Source organism: Rhincodon typus, chromosome 26 (genome assembly GCF_021869965.1).
Source record: "Rhincodon typus isolate 14 chromosome 26, sRhiTyp1.1, whole genome shotgun sequence".
NCBI classification, from domain to species: Eukaryota; Metazoa; Chordata; class Chondrichthyes; order Orectolobiformes; family Rhincodontidae; genus Rhincodon; species Rhincodon typus.
Genome location: NC_063357.1, coordinates 8,785,649 through 8,807,071, shown reverse-complemented (window position 1 = coordinate 8,807,071; position 21,423 = coordinate 8,785,649). Strand labels below are relative to the sequence as shown.

The 21,423-nt window shown below is 47.2% G+C and overlaps 1 protein-coding gene across 5 annotated transcripts in view; it reads left to right on the top strand.

Annotated features, from left to right (window-relative positions):
- The window catches only part of LOC109922848 (RNA-binding protein Musashi homolog 2-like), a 295,031-nt gene that overhangs the window by 75,306 nt on the left and 198,302 nt on the right, over positions 1-21,423 (top strand). For all 5 annotated transcript variants that reach the window (XM_048612469.1, XM_048612468.1, XM_048612466.1 and 2 more), the window contains exon 3: positions 21,121-21,203. In XM_048612469.1, the coding sequence (XP_048468426.1) occupies positions 21,121-21,203 (83 nt within the window). The remainder of the gene's footprint in view (positions 1-21,120; positions 21,204-21,423) is intronic.

Here is a 21,423-nt window from a genome sequence, read left to right as displayed (position 1 = left end):
GCTGTTAGGAAGACTGAGGCTCCTGTGAGGTCTCTCAGGAGGATGCAGAATACACCTTGGTGCTATTTCAGAGAAGAGCAGACAAGTCCTGGTTCGTATCTCCACATCCTACCCCCTCACCCCCCAGTCCCTGACCGACCTTCATTCCTCAGATAACATTGCCAAGTAAATGACCCTGGACCATGCTTCACTTCCTGACCACTTGGGGTGCTGCCTACTTGGGGGGGTCCTTACCCCATCAGTCTGACACCCACTGTTTGCTGCAGGCAGGTACATCCTGAGCTTAACCACAGCTAATTGCAGAACCTGACAGCCAGCTCCCCATCAGGACAGAGAAAGGGTGAAATGGCTTTTTGTTCCACTTTGTTACTTTAAAGTGTGATAATCCATGATATTCATAGCAAGGTGTAGGTAGCATGGGTAAATGTTTTCTCTCTTCCTATTGCTCTGTCTCTCTCTCTCTACTTGTCTCTTCCCTCGCTCTCTCTCTGTCTCTCGTTCTCATTCTCTCTCACCTCCATCTCTTGCTCTCTCACTCTCTCCCTCTCCCTCTCTAATTTTAATTTGATTTTTATTGTCACATGTACCTAGTTACAGTGAAAAGTTTTGTTTTGTGTGCAGTACAGGCAGATCATACCATACAGAGTGCATTAGGGTGTTGGAACAGAGCAAGGAATACAATGAATCAGAGATAGTAGGAACTGCAGATGCTGGAGAATCCGAGACAACAAGGTGCAGGGCTGGATGAACACAGCAGGCCAAGCAGCATCATAGGAGCAGAGAGGCAATGAAACAGCTGCAGGGAAGGTGCACAAGGAGCGAGAGCTCCCTTTCTCCCTCTCTTTATCACCTTCTCCATCTTTTGCTCTCCCCTTCTCTCTCTTTGTCTCACTCTCTCGTTCTTGCTTTCTCTTGCTCTCTCTCCCACTTGCGCTCATTCTCTCTCCCTCTCCCTCTCTTGTTCTTTCTCACTCCCTTTCGCTCTCTCACTCTTCTGTCCCTCTGTCGCTCTCTCTCTCTCCTCCCTTCTTGTTTTTTCTTCTTCCCTTTCTTTCTCACACACTCTCTCCACCTGACCCCATCTCGCTCTCTCTGTCTTTGATTCACTGAGACAGCACTTGACCAGCTTTGAGAAGCATTGAAAAGACTAATAATTCACCCAAAAAATGTATAAATTGACTGAGAGCAGATTCTGTGCATAAGACGCCGTGTCTGGGTATCTTTATGTGACAGTGCAGTACTCCCTCAGTGTTCCACATCTATGGAGTGGGATTAAACCCACAATCTCCCGTTTCAGGGCTACCAGTGTGCTACTGGTTGACCAACTGTTGAGTTTACCTATTAAGGGAGAAAACACCCTTTAAACTGACGTACACCCATGTATATGAAATGGGACTAAACTGGCTGACTGTGAGATTGAAGAAGAGCAGGTCATTGACAGTACCTTGCTGATAATGAGTGCTGGATAGCCAGGCACATGACTGTCAGTCATAAAATCCCACTTGTCTCGGGTGCGTTAAGGTGCAAATGTAGTAGAGCTGCTCATCTGTGTTTCTGCTGAGGGTGATTTTACAGCTTTCTTGATGGATGCCAGGCAGTGTGAAAAGAAGCAGCTACTTCATCACTCATGTCATCTTTGACTTGTGTGCTGTCTCTCCACAGAGCTATAGGCTGAGGCCTACTGACGTAGGCCTGGAGGTGCACCAATATCTTAAGGAGCAGACCCTGCTTTGAAGCAGCAAATCAACAAACCCAAAAGTCTCCTCTCATAGAATCCTTATGGTGCGGACAGAGGCCATTCTGCCCATCGAATCTGCGCTGACCTCCGAAGAGCACCCCTCCCTGACTCACCCTCTACTCAATTCCCATAACCCTCCATTTCTCCATGGCCAATCCACCTAGCCTGCACATCTTTGGACTGTGGGAGGAAACCGGAGCACCTGGAGGAAACACATGCAGACACAGGGAGAACATGCAAACTCCACACAGACAGTCACCTGAGGGTGGAATTGAACCCGGGTCCCTGGTGCTGTGAGGCAGCAGTGCTAACCGCCGTACTGCCCGTCAATTGTTTTTTTAGAATTAAAGAACCGCTAGTGTGCCGAAAGAGGCAATTCAGCCCTTCGAGTCTGTACACTCCAAACAGCATCCCACTGAGACCCAAACCCCCACCCTATCCCTGTAACCCTGCATGTCCCATGTCTAACCCACCTAGCCTGCACATCCCTGGACACTACGGGGCAAGTTACCATGGCCAGTCCACCTAACATAAATTGAATTTAGCTGTGTCACGTGACATTGACTCTACTCATACCATGATTTCCACATTGTGACATTTTCTTTATAAATTTTAGGCTCCATGTGGGGCCAGTGTTGTGTTATTATCACACTGCACCCTGTGCTGATGCTGATGTTTCCATGGTTACCACCCAGCACATGAACCCTCTGGATTTATTCAGAGGCCACACCTAGATTTGGAGGAGTTCATGTCGAGAAGCCGGACTTTCCTGCCTTTTCTCATTCCAGGTGTTCTGGTGGCCTCACTTGGTTGGGGAGGAGTGTGTAATAGGTTGAGTGTTCAACGATCAGAGCTTGCATGGGCCCAGTGCAGGAGGCCTGAGGGTGGGCCTAGAGTAAGGAGGTCTGAGGGTGGGCCTAGTACAGGAGGCCTGAGGGTGAGCCTAGTGAGGGAGGCCTGAGGGTGGGCCGAGTGCAGGAGGCCTGAGGGTGGGCCTAGTTGGAGGGATGCCATCTTGCTTCATGGTTCGAGTGAAGAAGACTGAGGCTATCCAGTGAACAAACTATGAATGTTCAACGTGGATTCACACTCACTTGTCCCTCTTGCACACTCAGTTTTTGTTGTTCACTCAGGCAGCTGAGGGGAGAGAGGGAGAGATGGGCAAAAATACAAGGAGGAAGTGAAAAGTTGTGGTGCCCTGAATCCCTGCCATGTACCTCCTTGACAACAACTGGCATTTATACAGTGCCTTTACTGTACTAACACCCCATGCCACCACCACAAGAAGTCACTTCACTGGAGCGTTATTGAACAAAGTGTGACACTGAACCACATGACAGTGTTGCATTTCTTTTATTCATTCACAGGATGAGGGGCGTCGCTGGCCAGGCCAGCATTTATTGCCCATCCCTAATTGCCCAGAGGGCAGTTAAGAGTCAACCACATTGCAGTGGGTCTCGAGTCACATGTAGGCCAGACCAGGTAAGGATGGCATTATCCTTCCCTGAAGGACATTAGTGAACCAGATGGGTCTTTTTGAGAATCGACAATCGATTTGTATTTATCATTCGACTTTTGATTCCAGTTTTCTTTTTCCTTATTGAATTCACCATCTGCCGTGGCAGGATTCAAACCTGCGTCCCCAGAAAATTACCTGAGCCTCTGGATTAACAGTCCAGCGATAATACCAATAGGCAGTCACCTCCCCCTACTCCTTGGTCAGGTGGCTAAAAGATTGTTCACAGTGATATGTTTTACAAGAAGGCCTGAAAGGGGATGCTTAAGGGAGTGCAGGGAGAGTAAAAGAGATGTACAGCACGGAAACAGACCCTTCGGTCCAACTCATCCATGCTGACCAGATATCCTAAATTCATCTCGTCCCACTTGCCAGCATTTCGCCTATATCCCTCTAAACCCTTACTTCTCATATACCCATCCAGATGCCTCTTAAATGTTGTTATTGTACCCACCTCCAGCACTTCCTCTGGCAGCTTGTTCCATGCACGTAGTGTGAAAGTGGTGCCCCCTCAGGTCCCTTTTAAATCTTTCCCCTTTCACCTTAAACCTATGCCCTTTAGTTTTGGACTCCCCCTATCCTGGGTCAAAGGACCTTGACTATTCACCCCATCCACACCCCTCATGATTTTATAAACCTCTATAAGGTCACCCGTCAGCCATTGTTGCTCCAGGGAAAATTAGCCCCAGTCTATTCAGCCTGTCCCTATAGCTCAAACCCTCTAAGCTAGCAACATCCTTGTAGATCTTTTCTGCTCCCTCTCAAGTTTAACAACATCCTTCCTATAGAAAGGTGACCAGAATTGGACGCAATATTCTAAAAGTGGCCTATACTCAAATGTTCTGACCAATGAAGGCAAGTGTCCATTCTTCACCATCCTGTCTACTTGCAACTCTACTTTCAAGGAACTATGCACCTGTACCTGAAGGCCTCATTGTTCAGCAACACTTGCCAGAGGATGAAGGACTAGTTGAGGTCACAGAGATGGAGAGGCCTCAGAAAGATTTGTAAACAGGGATGAGAACATTAAAATGTTAGCCCCTCAGAGATTTGGAAGCAGGGCACTTAGCTTGCGATGCTGAAATAGAGAATGATACATGTGGCGAGGAGAGGCGGGGTGAGGTGCCATGATCAAGGTAAGGGAAAGGTAGAAGACAGTAGGCCCTTTGGAAAGTGAAAAACCTTTTTTCCCAAGAAGAGTAGGATCTGGTTCTTAAACGTGAAAGGCTTCAGAAAAGATTTACAAGGATGTTGCCAGGATTGGCGGGTTGGAGCTTTAGGGAGAGGCTTACAGGTGACTTTATGGAGATTTATGAAATCATGAGGGGCATGGATAGGGTCAGTAGCCAAGGTCTATAAGGATCAAATGGTATGCGGCGAAGTAGGAACAGGTCATTGAGTTGGCTGATCAGCCATGATATTATTGAATGGTGGAGCAGGCTCGAGGGGCCACATAGTCTACTCCTGCTCTTATTTTATATGTTTCCCCTGGAGGCCGAGGGGATGGATTCACTTCTCCCCTCCCCCCCCCCCCTCTCTTTTCCACCTAAATTGCAGAGGGCGCCTGATGTAGAGAACAAGCTATCGTGCCTGTGGTCTCTTTTTGTGTGTTCCGTGCCCAGTTACAGCTCAGCTGTGCTGTCGCATTGGACTCAAAGGCACACCAACAGATGGTGTGCCCATGCCTCTGATTGTCACTAAACCATAAATCAGAGACTTTATTTTCGCATGTCCAGCAGAAGATGGTAATTTTTCAGGACAGGATGTTAATCCCCAGTATGATGTGACAGATTATACATCAGGCAGAAGAGCTGAGACTTTTCCTCAAATAATGGACCCTGCCCCCATCTGGTGGAGTATAGGATGGAAGGGCAACATGATCAAGCAGCTTGATAATCATTGAATACAACGCAGAAAGAGGTCATTTGGCCCATCATGTCTGTACTGACCCTCTGAAGAACATCCCATCCAGACCCATCCCCGTAAACCCCTATTTCCCATGGCTAGCCCAGTTAGCCTGCTCATTGGACTGTATAGAGAGTATAGAATCCCAGACACTCAGAACCCTCTGTGTGAAGAAATTTCTGCTCAAGCAGAATCTTGTTGAGGTCTTGGGGATGGGGGTTCTTTTCAGCTGATTGGAGAGACCCGTACAGCCTCTCTGGGGGAATGCCCACCGAGCTCCAGGCCAATCCCAGCGGTGGGGAGGACAACCAAGGCTTTACGCCCCCCTAGAATCGAGCCCCCCCCCCCCCCCCGAGCAGCAGCTTCAGTTCTGACCAGTGCAGCCAATCAGGGTTCGGTACCTCTAGTGCTCAGTAGTGCCACAGAAGGGTCTGTGGCTGCTGTGTGAATAGCACCTCCTCGACCACAAGGTCCTAGAACACAAGATAACAATGTGGGCTGGGCGGGGGGGTGGTGGTGGTGTGTGGGGTATGGGGTATGTTGCTGGGGTCCACTCCCAGTATCCAGTGCCACGATCAAACACTGTCCCTTTCATCCAAGGACCCCTGGATGCTCCCCCCCTTCAACTAAATTCAGACGTATTCCAGGCATTGGAAATTGGACATGGATACTCTTGCCCAATTTTCCCACCTGCCCTGAACCCCACCATCACAGCCCCTTCAGCAGGACCCCTTTACATTCTGCCAATGGAGAGTAAAAATAAAGCACTAATCTCTCTACCCGTGAACACAAAAGGAGCTGAGATGCGAATTGCGAAGTTGTTTCCACCCACAGGACCCTGTCCCAAATTCAAACCCCACCAAAGTCCCTCCACGCACACCAGAGTGACCTTTCCCCTCCCAACCCTCTTCCTGACAGATCTCCAGGTTTCTCGACATCCACACGTACCCCTGCCACAACATTGCCCCCGTGTTGGTGGATATGTCTTCATCATGTCAAGGTATCACCTTCCCTCCAGACTGAGGAACCGCCACCCCCAACACCTCAACAAGATTCTGCTTGAGCAGAAATTTCTTCACACAGAGGGTTGTGAGTGTCTGAGATTCTATATTCTGAATTCATGGGAAACCAGTACTTGAGTGACTTGGATGAACTGAAGTTTGACCCCCTGAGGTCCAACTAATGTGGCGAAGAATGGTGTTGATGTGGAAAATCAGCCATAATTTTATTCAGGCTGGATGGGCTGAATGGCCTCTTCCTGCCAGCAGTTCCTCTGTTTAGAAGGCGAAGGACCACACAGATGGACAGACTAACGTATCACTGCCCTAGTGCACGCCCTGTGGTTTTTAATCCAATAACTCTGCATAAACCATCGTTTGAAATCAAAGGCCCTTTGTTGTAACATGTGCTGCTGGTTCACTGCTGCCAAGAGAGAAAGCTTCCCAGCAAAAAAAAAGGGGACTTCTGTGCCATAAAAATACAGAGGATATATCTCAGGAACCTCTGACCAAGACGTTGTCAGGCTTCATGCAGGTCAGGGCTGGGGGAAACACGGACATTTCTCATCGTTACAGAGAGGACCTTGAACTCCTCCATGTCAGGGATGCTGTAATGCGACACTAACAAAAAAATATTAGCCAACTCCAGATCTGCTTTAATGATTCAGAATGCTATGTTCTGGAACATTTTGTACAGCGGGAAGGTACAGTAGAGACAACACTTCAGAAAGATGTCATTGGCTGCAAAGTACTTTGCAATGTTCAGAGCCCATGACAGATGCTATAAAAATGCAAGTCTTTTTATTTCCTTGTAGTCCGCTGAAATTTTGGATTGAACTGCGGGATCGTGGTGTAGGCAGGAATGCAGGTGAAAGTTGCTTGTCTTGCCTCTCGTTTGCTGCTGCTTGACTTCTGGCTCAGCTGGGAACATTCTTGCCTCAATGTTGTGGGTTCAAGTCCCAACAGAGACCCATCAGCATAAAAATCTAGGCAGTCTCTCCTGTGCAATACTGAGGGAGTGCTGCACTGTATGCAGTGCTGTCTTTCAGATGAAAAGTTGAAACAGATGTCCTTAAGACATAGGTAAAAGGTTCTTCTTGTGAAGAAGAGCAGGGAAGTTGCCCTGGTGACCTCAGCCAATATTTATCCCTTTAAATCTCTTTATCCTTTTAAATCCCTTTATCCTGAAGCAGGTTATCTGGCTGAGGGAACGCCGTTGTTTGTTGGAGCTTTCTGTGCACAAATCGGCTTTCGCTGCATAGCTGATGGAAGGTAGATCAGTGAGATAACTGACTACTGGGGGGGATTGTGGGATGCCACATGTTGTTGTGCTGACCCCCGATGGCTTATGGTTGGGGGACTACAGTGCTCCCACTAATCCTCCTTTGCTGGCTGAGGGCCACTGACAAACTCAGATTGGTTCAATCACTAATTTCCCATTTAAATGCCTCTGAAATCAATCCAGTGCTGATTACTCTCTGTACTGAGTTCGTTGTATAAACCTCCAACCACTCTTGTTGTTCTGAATCTGTGTCCTGCTTCTGCTCACCTTCTGGAAGTGACCTGTAGTTTTGTGGATTCTTTTATCATAGCTGGGTACTGCTTGTGTCTTTTTTGTCCCACACTGCTGACACTAACTTAGTATCTGCAGTTCGGCCTGCCTACTCTTTGTATTAGCTTGTCACCTGTGTCTGTGGACTGTCAATACCTTACAAAGTAGGGTGGATTCTGTTGCTGTCCATAGAACCACAGAATCTGTACAGTGTGGAAGCAGGCCATCCGGCCCATCGAGTCCACACCGACCCTCCGAAGAGCATCCCACCCAGACCCAACCCCTACTCTACCCTGTAACCCTGCATTTCCCATGGCTAATCTAACCTAACCTACACATCTCTGGACACTATGGGCAATTTAGCATGGCCAAAGACTGTGCAGTTTGGGTGGACTCTGATGTAGCTGTGAAATTAACCCCTTTAGAACCAATACTTCATACAGCAGGGGACAGAGCTGCAAGGTTAGAGATCAAGTGAGGAAACAGTGAAATATCTCCCTAGCTGAGTTGGCAAAATCTCACTGTTGCCTGTTCACAATGAAGCTTTGCCTATGCCTTGGGGACAGGAAGGGTGCAGCCTTCCATTCTGAGGCATGTCCACCACAAAGGAGACAGAAGGCAGCTCTGTGGCCAGTGGCAGACTGAGACTTGCTTCAGGAATAATTTCAAAAAAATATATATTTCCATGTCATGTTGAGATTGTACAACACATTGGAGAGGCCACTTTTGGAGTAATGAGTCCAGTTTTTGTTGCACTGTTATAGGAAGGATATTATTGAGCTGGAGAGGGTTCAAAAAAGATTTACCAGGATGTTGCCAGGACTGAGGGGTTTTGAGTTATAGGGAAAGGTTGGATAGGCTGGGACGTTTTTCACTAGAATGTATGAGGTTTTAGAGGTTTATAAAATTATGATGTGGTGAATGGCAGGTGTCTTTTCCCTAGGATGGGAAATTTCAAAACTAGGGGGCATATTTTTAAGGTGAAAGGAGAAAGATTTATAAAAGACTTGAGGGGCATCTTTTTCACACAGTGTGGAATGAGCATCCAGAGGCACTGGTGGAAGCAGGGACAGTTACAATGTTTGAAAGACATTTGGATAAGTACATGATTAGGAAAGGTTCGGAGGAATATGGGCAGGCGGAACCAGTTTAGTTTGAGATTATGGTCAGCATGGACCGGTTGGACTGAAGGGCCTGTTTCCGTGCTGTACGACTCTATGAACCTCGAGAGTGCTGCCCACTCTTTTCTGAAGGAGAGAAAAGGGAGGATTGATCTGAGCAAGGAGTGTGAGCGAAAGCTCTCGCCCTTCAAAGCAACGAGTTATCTTTCTGGGACAGTTATCTGCTGGAAATGGAGTCAACGTCCCTGTGGCCTGCGGCTTCCACACAGATGCTGGAGGGTTAGCCCTGTCCAGGAAGTTATGCACAGACAATTGCAACAACCCCAAATGGGTCACGTTGCTCTTGTTGTTTTAAGTTGTCCCCACCGCCCCCCTCCACCCTGGTCTCCCCAGAGATTTTGGTCTCACCAGATTTCATTGCAGGGTCTCCCATCCTGAGTAGAATCTCCCAGTTCCCAGCCTCGCATCGAGCTCCGTGTCTGGTCCCAAGCCAGCAGATGCTGCAGTTGCCCCATTGTGATCTTTAGAGTGTAACAGCAAAGGATGTACAACAATCACTGGTGCCTGTCTCAATATAGATTAACATTTCCTGATTCAGAGGCCAGATGACTACTGCAAACAGACTGTCCCATCCACTTAGCATTACATTGAGCTTGCCGCTATGCAATGCATCCATTTCAGTTTTCAATTGTTGTTATGTTCACAGGGACACGTTTGGCTGAGGGATGAATATCCCGGTTCAGTGAGGCTCCACACTAGCCCTACCCCAGTTATGGATGTTGTGAAAGGCCTGTAGGAGGCACCATTGTATTTTGTGGTTTTGTCAGAGTCCAAATTCACGGCTACCAATGTATGTTCAAATCCTCCGCACTGCTCATGGAGAGGGGGCAGAAATTTCAGCTCACTTTCGGGACGAAGCATTGTAGGCAAGGCCAGTGTCTATTGCCTGCCCACCCCGGTTATCCTCATGTTACACCAAGTTCCAGGTTCAAGTCCGACCCCAGGGCTTGCGTGCAAAAAGCCACATGCACACATGCGTGCGCAAACACACAACAACCTGCCTCTTCACCCTCACACACCTACTGAACAGAATGCTCCGTGTCCACACCCACTCACCCATGCAGAAACCTCATCCCTTACACACACCAACTGGTCTCCCCACACACGTGCATACTTAGGCCCACCAAACATTAATTCATTCACTCTCTCGCACACCCTCTCATCCACCCTTAACAGAAAGGGATGAATTGTATTTATACGTTTGCCTTTCTTGTTCGCTGGAGATCTTTAGTTTATTCACTGTTATGTTGTAGGGAAAGCAGCAATTAATTTTCACACAGCAAGCTCCCCCTGACAGAAGTGTGATAATTAATAGTGCCAGGGGATATTCTAGGACCATCTGAGCAGGCAGATGGAGCTCGATTTAACTCAGTAAACTCAAAATACTGCAGATGCTGGGAATCTGAAACAAACACAGAGAATGCCGGAGAAACTCCACGGGTCTGGCAGCATCTGCAGAGAGAGAATGTTTTGGGTTTGTTGTGACTCTTCGTCAGAACTGAATTAAATGGCTGATCTGAAATGGGACAGCTCTGACAGTGCCCTATTCCCTCTGTACTGACTGGGACGGGGGGCGGGGATGCGTTGCTGGGGGTCAGCCTGGATTTTGGGATCTTGTCCCACAGTGAGGACTTTAACCCAGATAAGCGGGAATCAGAGGCATTAAGAGCTGCTAACTGAGCTCCTTACTCGAACGGCAGAATTGAATGCTGGCGCTGACTTGGTGTGATGTGCATAAACAGAACAGATACCTGCCCTGAACAGGAGCCCATTTTCCTGCAGGCTGCTTTCGGAGTGCAGGAAGCTAAATGTTTTGCCTCCGTGGGGTTAACAAAGATGCTTAAAATGTTGGGTTCAAAATACAGATGATGTTGTGTGATATTGGTAGAAATTAACGAGGTCTAACTGAACTTGGCATCTTCCTCTCCCCTTTCTCATTGTATTTATCCTCTCTTTCACACACACTCACTTTGCCTCCACTCTGTTACCTTTATAATCACTTATTCTTCCGCACATTTTCCACTCAGGCCGACATTAACCTCTCTGCCTGTTGTTTTTTTGGACACTGGGATTTCTGTGCAGCCCCTCGCTGACACTGTCTGGGTCATGCTAAGGTTACACAGTCCGACTCCAACAAACCAAACACAGATTTTCCCAGGAACCGTCCTGTCTGCTTCAGGACTTCTGCAAACCACAGAGAGAGAGAGAGAGAGAAAAAATAGTCTGTGCATAAAAATCTTTGTCTACGCCGTTCTTTAATCACTTGTTTGTTCAGCGATTGGGCCTAAGTCCGACAAAAAGCTGCAGAGATTTATCCCCGCGGTGATGGGATTAGATCTATCAATAGGCTGAGTCATTTGGATTGGTACATTCTGGTGCCAGTACGGGTAATTGGAGTGTGGGAATGCTTAACTCTCTGCTATCCACATCCCTCCCTTCCCATTCCCTTCCCTCACCTCCACCTGACATGTTAACATATGAAGTAGAATCCCTATAGTGCAGAAAGAGGCCATTTGTCCCATCGAGCCTGCACTGACCCTCAAAAAAAGCAACCCGCCCAGTTCCTGTATTTCCCACTGCTAATACATCTAACCTAGATGTTTCTGGATACTATAGGGCAATTTAGCATGGCCAGTCTACCTAACCTGCCCATCTTTGGGCTGTGGGAGGAAACCAGAGCAAACCCACTCAGATACGAGGGGAACATGCAAATGCCACACAGACAGTCGCCTGAGGCCGGAATTGAACTCGGGTCCGTGGTGTAAAAAGTATTCAATAATCCCCTTACCTCCACCACCTTCTGAAGCAGAGAGTTTCAAAGTCACACAACCTTCCTAAAATATTCTCCTCGTCTTTCTCTCTCTTTCTCTGTTTCTCACTCTTTCTCTCTCTCCCTCTCTCTGTCTCTCTCTCTCCTCCCTTTCTCCCTCTCTCTCTCTTTCTTTCCTCCTTTCTGCCTCTCTCTCTGTCTCTCTCTTTCCCCCCCTTTCTGCCTCTCTCTCTGTCTCTCTCTCTTTCTGTCTCTCTTTCTCTTTCTCTCTCTCTCTTTCTCTCTTTCTCTCTTTTTTCTCTCTCTGTCTCTCTCTTTCCTCCCCTTTCTGCCTCTCTCTCTGTCTCTCTCTCTTTCTGTCTCTCTGTCTCTCTTTCTCTTTCTCTCTCTCTCTTTCTCTCTTTTTTCTCTCTCTGTCTCTCTCTCTCTCCCCCTCTCTCTTTCTCCCTCTCTCTCTCCCCGAAAATGCCGAGCCGCGATTTGAATGGTGGAGTATCCTGGCGGAATGCGCCAAGGAGATTTTTTATTAATTGACCACTTGAGAGTGGTCAGTTGGTGGTGAGTTGAAGAAGTCACTCATCAGCTTCTCATTCCAGCACTTTGTTGCTGCCACAATGAAACTCCAGGACCAACTTGCCCATTATTATTACCCCTTCTCACCGCTTCCTTGGTGGAGGAGAAAAGGAATTGCTCCTCATATTTGCACTAAAGATTCTGTAACCTGTAGGTCTATGGACCTAGAGCTGGAAAGATGGATTTAGGCTGTTTAGCTCTTATTGGGTCTGCACAGACAAGATGGATAGAATGGCCTTTTTCTGTGCTGCCAATTTTCTCCATATTAAAGGTAGCGTGGAATTGCTTACACAGGACATTGCACGCTTACAAAGATGAATAAAGAATGAGATGACTGATGTAATGTCTGCATTTGCAATAGTGATCATTAGGCCTCAATGTCTGGTATTGAGGAGACACACAGTTTAAATTAATCCCCATCCCCACCTCAGTAGCTTTCTCTTTTCCTGGTCCCACCTTCTCATATCCTCCCATGGGCAAAAAAAGATCCCAGAGATACAGTCTTCTCCTCAATGGCGTTTCATTTCCTGAATGAATTCCTTTGCCCTATTCCTGGATGGTAAAGCCAAGATAGTCCCAGACTGCTCTCCCGCTAGAGGGTCACCACACCTCGGGCGAGGGGAGAGGTCCAGAAGGAGAGTCATTCACAGTAACCTCAGCTGGTGTGCGAATTGAGACAACGCTGTTGGCGTCACTCTGCATCGCAAACCTGCCATCCAGCCAACTGAGCAAACCAACCCCCTTCCCAGATACCGCCTTGAGTCAAAAGCCCTATGAAAGGCTGCAGGGTGTCCTGAACTCTCTCCCTGCGGATCCTGTCTCAGAAGGCACTGAGATATGTAGGGGAACATTCGGGCCAGTTCAGCAGCTGCACACAACCAAACCTATCAGTCACTAATTTCAGCGAGTTCAGACTCTCACAACAGGCCTGCTCCTGACTAGGATTTAATGAACGCCTCTCACAATGCCCATCAACTTCCATTTCCAACTGCGAGCCTTCACTTTTGATGAGCACCAAATAAAATGGTTTTCCAAAAAGCAAAACAGGAGTTATTATCAAAATACATTGATACCAAGTTCTGAAAGTCTGCTCCCGTATTCATACTGGTGGCAAATCCCATTCATTAATCCACCCCACCCCATTCACCAACTGTGTCGAGGCTCAGTTTGCCAACATCTTGAATTTAAAACTCCCCTCTTTATCTCTCTCTCTCTCTATGGTTTTCATGGTACCTCTATTTCTGAAATCCCCACCAGCTCAAAACCCTTTGAAATTTCTGTTGTCCTCCAACTCTGGCCTCTCATGCATCTCTGATTTTAACAGCTGCTGGCTGTGCCTTCATCAGTCAAGGTCCTCGATTCGAAATTCCCCCCTCCCCCCCACCAGACCTCTCCGTTTCTCCTCCTCTCTTTCCACCTTTAAAGCATGCCTTAAAACAGACCCCTTTGATTCACCTTTCGGTCACCCGTCCTATCGCTTCACGCTCTTTGGTGTCGAATTCCACTTGACCATGGGATGAAGTGTCCCACACTGATTTACTGTGTTAAAGGCGCTACATAAACGCGGGTTGTTGCCAGTGTACACATGTGCTCCACTGGGCTCGAGGCAGGATGGTTTCATCTGCTGCTGTTTGAATAAAGGTGTGATCGCTGGGCTTTTCCATTTGAGGGACAGAGGTGTTGGTCAGGTACAAGGGCACATGCAGCAACCTCATGTCACAGACTCACAGAGTCCCATTTTCTTCCCCCCCCCTACAAATTATTGGACCATCGCTCACATTTTTCCCCATCAACATCTAGAGATTATACAAATTAGGCCTGGTTTCTCTAGAATTTAGAATGTTAAGGGGTGGTCTGAACAAAGTCTTCAAGATACTATCGGGAAAAGGCAGGGTAGATAAAGATAAACTGTTTCTACTAGTTGGAGGTTTTAGAACTAGGGGTATAGTCTGAGAGTTAGGGCCAGAGCATTCAGTAGAGGTGTTAGAAAACACTTCTCATACAATGGGTGGGAGAGATTAGAAATTCTCTTCCACAAACAGAAGTGGATGCTGGATCAGTTGTTAATTTTAGATCTGAGATAGATAAGATTTTGTTTAGCAAGTACATTAAGGGATATGTGCCAAAGTCAGGTATAGGAAGTAAGGCCACAGAGCAGCCACGATCTCACTGAATAGCTAATAGGCTCGAGGGGCTGAATGGCCTACTCCTGTTCCTAATACTCACCCAAGTTAAAATGAAACAACAAATAAGTTGCATTTATGCAGCAACTCTCCCAATCACCATTAAGAGGTGATATCCTGTCAGGATTTTTAAAAAGGACACCACCACTTGGAATTGTGGGCTCATGCAGGGAGATGATGGCCTAGTGGTATTATTACTGGACTGTTGATGGTAATGTTCTGGGGATGTGGGTTTGAATCCTGCTATGGCAGATGGTGGAATTTGAAATCAATGAAAACTTGGAATTAAGAGTCTAATGATGACCATGAAACCATTGCTGATTGTTAGGAAAAACTCCTTTGGTTCACTAATGCCATTTAGGGAAGGAAATCTGCCATCCTTACCTGGTCTGGCCTATATGTGAATCCAGACCTACAGTAATATGGTTGACTAATATCTGCCCTCTGGGTAATTAAAAATGGGCAGTAAATGCTTGCCCAGACAATGATGCCCTCATCCCATGAGTGAATAAATAAAAATGCAGCTGAACATGGGCTGTTACCTGGTTCTAAGTGCAGTGCTGAACAAGTGCTACACTATCTGACGTGCCATGCTTCAAGTGACCCCTCTTGTTTAGCTAGATGTAAGGTATTGTGCAGCATAATGCGAGGAAGAGCTGGATGGTTTTCAGGCATCTTGGTCTACACTCTCCCTTCAGTTTGCACACCCAGGGAGAGATTAATTGGCTGTTCCCCTGATTGCTGATGGTGGAATCTCATTGAGCACAACCTGTTTCAACATTAGCCTACAGCGAGTGTATTTTGACTATGTCAAAAGTTGTCCTTTTAAAACACACCAGGTGCTTTGGCTATGCAAAGGATGTGAAAGTCGCTAGGTCACTGGAGGTTTTCCCATACTTTAGAGGTCGGACATGCACGGCCTGAACTCTCCTCTGCACATTACAGTCAGGACATCCACAGAGACAATTATTTGGCTCTAGACATATTTTATTCCAATTTTCTGTCCTCCATTGCAGCAGCCACTCTCTCCCAGACTCCGGCCCAATATGTGCCTCTAAGCTAAGTGCCCAGTTTTCAGTTGGGAGCCTGGACAGTTATTGTAGAGGTATCAGTGTGAAAGGGGTCAACAGTCTTGTTTCAGACAACCACCTGTCAATAAAACTGGTCCGAGCACAGTTTATCTCCAGGCCCCTGGTCCCTCCAAAGTTGGTCTTTGTTGCACTCATTTTACATGCAGTCAAACAAATGCAGCAAGATCCTAGTTATAGTTACAGTTATAGAGACTCACTGTGCCACTGTCTGAGTTTAACGCAGTTGACCATCAGAAAAGAATTGTTTTGACTCCCTGTAAATTGCAGGCGCGTATGGGGTCCACAAAGCAGATTAATTTCCAATAATACTCTGTTGATAGAGAACACACTTAAAAACATAACCTAAGAGGTTAATCTCCATTCTGTCTTTCAGAAGCTGTAATGTGCCCTGAATGTGTGCAGTTATAATTAAATGTAATTATGCAGAATGCGGGAAATGTTGTGTAAAAAGTGCTATGTTTAGCTTGTCTGTTGAGCACTTAGTGAAGCCTCACTGCAGACCCTGGTGAATGCATCAGAGTGTAGATTGTACACTCCTGCCTGGCATTGCTGGGAGCTCAGAGCACCCTTCACTGGGGTGTCTGTTTGGCAGGTTGAGAAAAGAAGTCCTCTCACTGCAAATCTGTTGGGGCCAGCCCAGGTGTGTTTTAAAAGGACAACTTTTGACAGCTTGCCAGCCCTTTGTAGAATCCCTATGGTGTAGCAGCAGGCCATTCAGCCCATGCCAACCCTCCTAGGTCCATCCTCCATCCCTGTAACCCTGCATTTCCCACAGCTAACCCACCTGGCCTGCACATCCCTGGATATGATGGGCAGTTTAGCATGGCCAATCCACCCAACCTACACATCTTTGGACGGCAGACACAGACAGAGGGAGAACATGCAAACTTCACGCAGACAGTCGCCTGAGGGTGGAATTGAACCCAGGTCTCTGGTGCTGTGAGGCAGCAGTGCTAACCACTGAGCCACCGTGCTACCCAGTGAAAGCTCATCATGTGGGTTTAATTTCCTGTTCGCTATTTTTAGCCCAGCTGGCTGATGTGCTGTCATTAAATTCCTTGTCTGCACTGTTTTGACGTAGCTGTTAACCATTTGAAACAAACACGTTTCTAGGGTGCGATTGAAGGCAGAGAGTGGAATTAACCCACTGTTCTCCCTCTAAGGGATGGAAAATGGGAAGGTATTTGCAACATGGTGATGTAGAAACCACTTCTATTGGGTGTCCAATAAGCACAGCACCAAATAGAAATGGGATTCGATTATTTTTCTCTTAAACCAGTGGGCTTTCCATTGCATTGTCAGTTTGATTGTTTAATATACAGGGTTGGTGGAGCTGTGTGATGCACCACATGGTATATCAGCCTGCAGCATGTTACCGTTACTGCATATTGTTTCCGGATCGGAGTACTGTTTAATACTTTCCAGCTCTGTGTCCCAGCCCCGACCGTTTGGAAACGTTGTCTCCTGAATCACTGACTCCTGTCACCGTGCACTGCCATCCCAACTGCGTTTTTAACATGTTCTCATCCCTGTTTTCAAATTCCATCCGCATCGCCCCCACCCTATCTCTGTTAATATCCTTCAGTCCCACAGAACCCTCCTGGATCTCTGCATTCTGACCTCTTGACCATTGGTGATAATTGATTACTCTAACATTGGCGGCCTAGCCTGGAACTGCATGGGTTCTAATTACTGGATTTCCCTCCCTAACCTTCTCCACCTCTCTCTCATGTTCTGTTCCCTCCTTATGTGGCCCACTGTCTCATTTTGTTTGTGTCTGCTCCGCAGGGTAGTTTGCACGTTTACCGTGCTGTTTAAATGCAGCTTGATGTTGCTGGCCTCAGAGCCTTTCCTCTCCGTCAAGTCCACTGGGTCCACAATCTCAGGAATAGTAGGAACTACTGATACTGGAGTCTGAGATAACAAGGTGTGGAGCTGGAGGAACACAGCAGGCCAGGCAGCATCAGGGGAGCAGGAAAGTTGACGTTTCGGGTCAGGACCCTTCTTCAGAAACGTCAGCTTTCCTGCTCCTCTGATGCTGTCTGGCCTGCAGTGTTCCTTCAGCTCCACACCTTGTTATCTGGGTCCACCATCTCTCCTGCTTGCTTCACCCTCCTGTCAGCGCTGTCCAATCATTCGCCATCCTTGCTGCTTTGGTTAGAGTTGTCTCCTTGCCAGAGGCGATCTCGTTAATCTGCACAGGGCGCATATCCTACTGCAGCCCTCTCTGACTCTGGCTTTCTGCGTGCCAACCCTTCACCTTTGGTTCCATCTGACACAGCAGCTCCCTCCCTCAAGCTGTATGCCTCAACATCGCTTTCTTGCTTCCCCACTCTGCGCACTATCCTGACCGAGACTGTGCCCCCTCTCACAGCCTCTCAAAGTATATTGGAGTGTGCTGCATTCCAAGGCGAGTGCTGTTGCCAGAGCTCACTTCACAGAAAGGGCAAATTTACCGATGGACGGAGTGGGCTCAAACTAAGGCTGAAGAGCTTTCTGTCAGCCCTTGAGCTGCACCCATCTACCCACCTCGCTCACTGCCAGTCAGTGACAACTGAGTCTGGACACACCTAACCTTTTGGAGTGAGTGAGTCAGGCCCTGCAGTGTCTCCTCCCGTGGAGTGTAGGGATGTCCTGAGGTTTGCATCAGTTAGAGAGTGGAACTTCGAAGGAAGCTGCAGTTCCTGAACAAGGGGGGATGAGATCGGGAACACACACACAAAGTGCTGGAAGAGCTCACTGGGCCTGCCAGCCTCTGAAACAAAGTTAATGTTTCGAATCTGCTATGTCTCTTTCTCAGAAGTCCAGTGATATTTTGCTTTTGTTGAAGGATTAGATGAGTGGTGACTCCCAATGTGAGGGTTTCAGCCCATACTGACATCCCATAATAACCGTCAGGTAACTCAACAGATATCTCATGCTGAAAGCAAAAAGGAAATTAAAACCTCATGCAGCCAGAGAGCTCCCCCTCAAATGTTTAGTCTCCAATTTCTTTCATTGTTTCAGTTCCCAAGTACAAGTAGGCCCTGGGATTAATGTTCTTTGTATATTTTTGTGGTAGAATTTTTTCCTCGAGTGTTTTCACAAAGGTTGGATTTGGTGGTCGTACTGAGTATGTGTTTCCGTGAAAAAGGGATAGTTTTTAAGAGTTCTGTCGCAGGATCTGAGCCCGAATTTGTTTGTCCATCGCTCATTGCCCTGGAGAAGGATAGTGCTACCTTCCTGAGCCGCTGGAGCCCTAGGGGTATAGGGATACTTGCACAGCTGTTAGGGAGGGAGTTCCAGGATTTCAAATGGGATACAAAAGTGCATGTTTTTTTCCATTGAAAGCACGCAGTGGCAGCCTAATGAGCGTCTGTAGTAGGAGCATTAATTTTTTTTGTCTTTGCAAGCTGTGCATGTGAATAACTCAGAGCCTTACAAAGCAATATGTGAAGCTGGAGTCCCTAATAGCCTTAAGGTTACTGATTTCTGATGTATCCACCAAGGCAGGATATAATATTATTAACACACCTCCAGGTTGATGGAATTTACATAGGGCAAGGTATTAAGTGAAGAAATATATATATATATAATAATGCAGTGGTCTGTGTTTTGGGCACAATCCTGCCAAAAGTCGGTGTCTCTTACTCCAGCTTGTCAGGAATAGCGTCTGCTAGAAGGAGGTTTCATTGCAGTGTTTTCTGAAGTCTGTTTACTCAGTATTGTCTGTTTGAGCAATGTGCTGCAGCAAACAGTCTACAGAGTCTATTTTTAAACAGTTTCTTCATGTAGAGATAACACAGTGTGGAGCTGGAGGAATACAGCAGGCCAGGCAGCATCAGAGGAGCAGGAAAGCTGACGTTCCGGGTCAGGACCCTTCTTCAGAAATGGGGGAAGGGGAAGGGAGCTCAAATAAATAGAGAGGAGGGGTGGGGCTGGGGAAGGTAGGTGGGATGGTGACAGGTGAGTGCCGGTAGGCAGAGGTGGGGATTGGTCAGTGAGGTGGGAGGAGCAGGTAGGTGGGAGAGAAGGTGGACAGGTTGTGTCAGGTCAAGGAGGTGGGGATGAGAGGGATGGTCCCTGAAGAAGGGTCCCGACCCGAAACGTCAGCTTTCCTGCTCCTCTGATGCTGCCTGGCCTGCTGTGTTTATCCAGCTCCACACTGTGTTATCTCTGACTCCAGCGTCGGCAGTTCTTACTGTCTCTTCTTCATGTAGAGGGTAGATCGAATAAGGTCACTTTCCCACTTTCAATTTGCTTCAAGCATATGGTCTTGCTGTTGGTTGGGATAATTGATTAGAAGCACCCCCCCACCCCACACTCCTTCTCTTACACCTTCTCCCGACCCCAGCTATGTTCCCTCTAATCTTCCCTGTCACTGAGCACAACTCTGATGTTTGCACTTGGCAGCTGTTTCTGGAACCGGAGGGCCATGCATTGGCACGACACTCAGCATGCGTGGAACCTCCTAGCAGCAACACAGCCATGCAGTTTTAGGGAACATTGCTGCCTGTCACCCGAGGTCTTTCTTTAATTTCAAGAATATACTTCATTCATAAAAATCTTTATATACATAGATAGTCACTGGAGCATTTCGATTCTGTGCACAGTCTTCACATATGGAGAACAAATAAACTCAAGGCATTTCTTCCTTGAGCCAGACTATGTTTACATATGTTTGAGGCATCAGGAGGGTCCAATAACTGAACGGACCCCCATTTACCTTCAGCAGTAAGACCTCAGACAGTGGTCTTTCTCCACTGCTCCTTGGCAACAGCTGCCCCAAGGTTTAGTGCCTCCCTCAGCACATAGTCCTGGGCCTTGGAAGGTGCCAGTCTGCAACACTTGGTCGAGGTCAACTCCTTCCTATGGAAGACCAACAAGTTTCAGGCAGACCAAAGAGCATCCTTCATCGAGTTGATTATCCTCCAGGTGCAGTCGATGTTTGTCTTGGTGTGCATCCTGGGGAACACAGGGAGCACAGACTCCACATCACAGAGCTGCTTGAGACAACCCTCATCAGAAACCACTGCATCACTCTCCAGACTTCCTTTGCAAAGGTTAAATGGGATCAGTGTGGGAAAAATGTTGGGAGCTCTGGTGTAGAGTGTCTATTGTCGGCACTGTGGCAGGCAATGAGTTGGACAGAGCACAAACAATTTGTGTAGTGAACTCATCAGTCAGTTTAAATGGTGCACTGCAACGAGCAGTTAAAAACAAAGGTCCCACGAGCTAGTCACGGACAACAGTCGGGTGTGTCATCTCCAAGTATCACTGAGGAGTTGAAGGGCAGCCAATAATATTCATTTTTTCAGACAATTTTCGCATCACTGTACCTGTCTGTGTCTCTGAGCTATTTCCATTGGACAAACCAATTATCTCTCACAGAGCAAGCCCTACAGAGACACAGGGACAGATTTTGCCTGCTGTTTGCACATTCCTAGCATTTGTTACGTGTTAATAGCCCTTGGGAGACTAATTAGTGCTCCGTTAGATGGAGTTTAATGGCTGGGTGTAGATACCTTATGAAGTGTCTGATCTCTGGTTCCTAATAGAGAGGGTGAGCAACCTAGGTGGCCTTCATTAAGCAGTAGAAACTAATGTTCCTTTTCTCTTCTACCTCTCTTTCAGGATTTGGCTTTGTAACTTTTGAAAATGAAGAAGTTGTTGAGAAAGTCTGTGAAATCCATTTCCATGAAATTAATAATAAAATGGTAAGTGGCTGTGACTGGCTGTGCAAGCATGTTCTGTCTGAGTATGATGGAGTGCTCCATCACGGGTGTTACTTTCTGACTGTCACTGCCGTCAATCTCACAGCTCCTCATAGTGGAACAGAAATGTGGGAAACGGTCAGATAGCATTAGATTGGAACATTCCAGGGAGCCATACACACACACACACACACACACACACACACACACACACACACACACA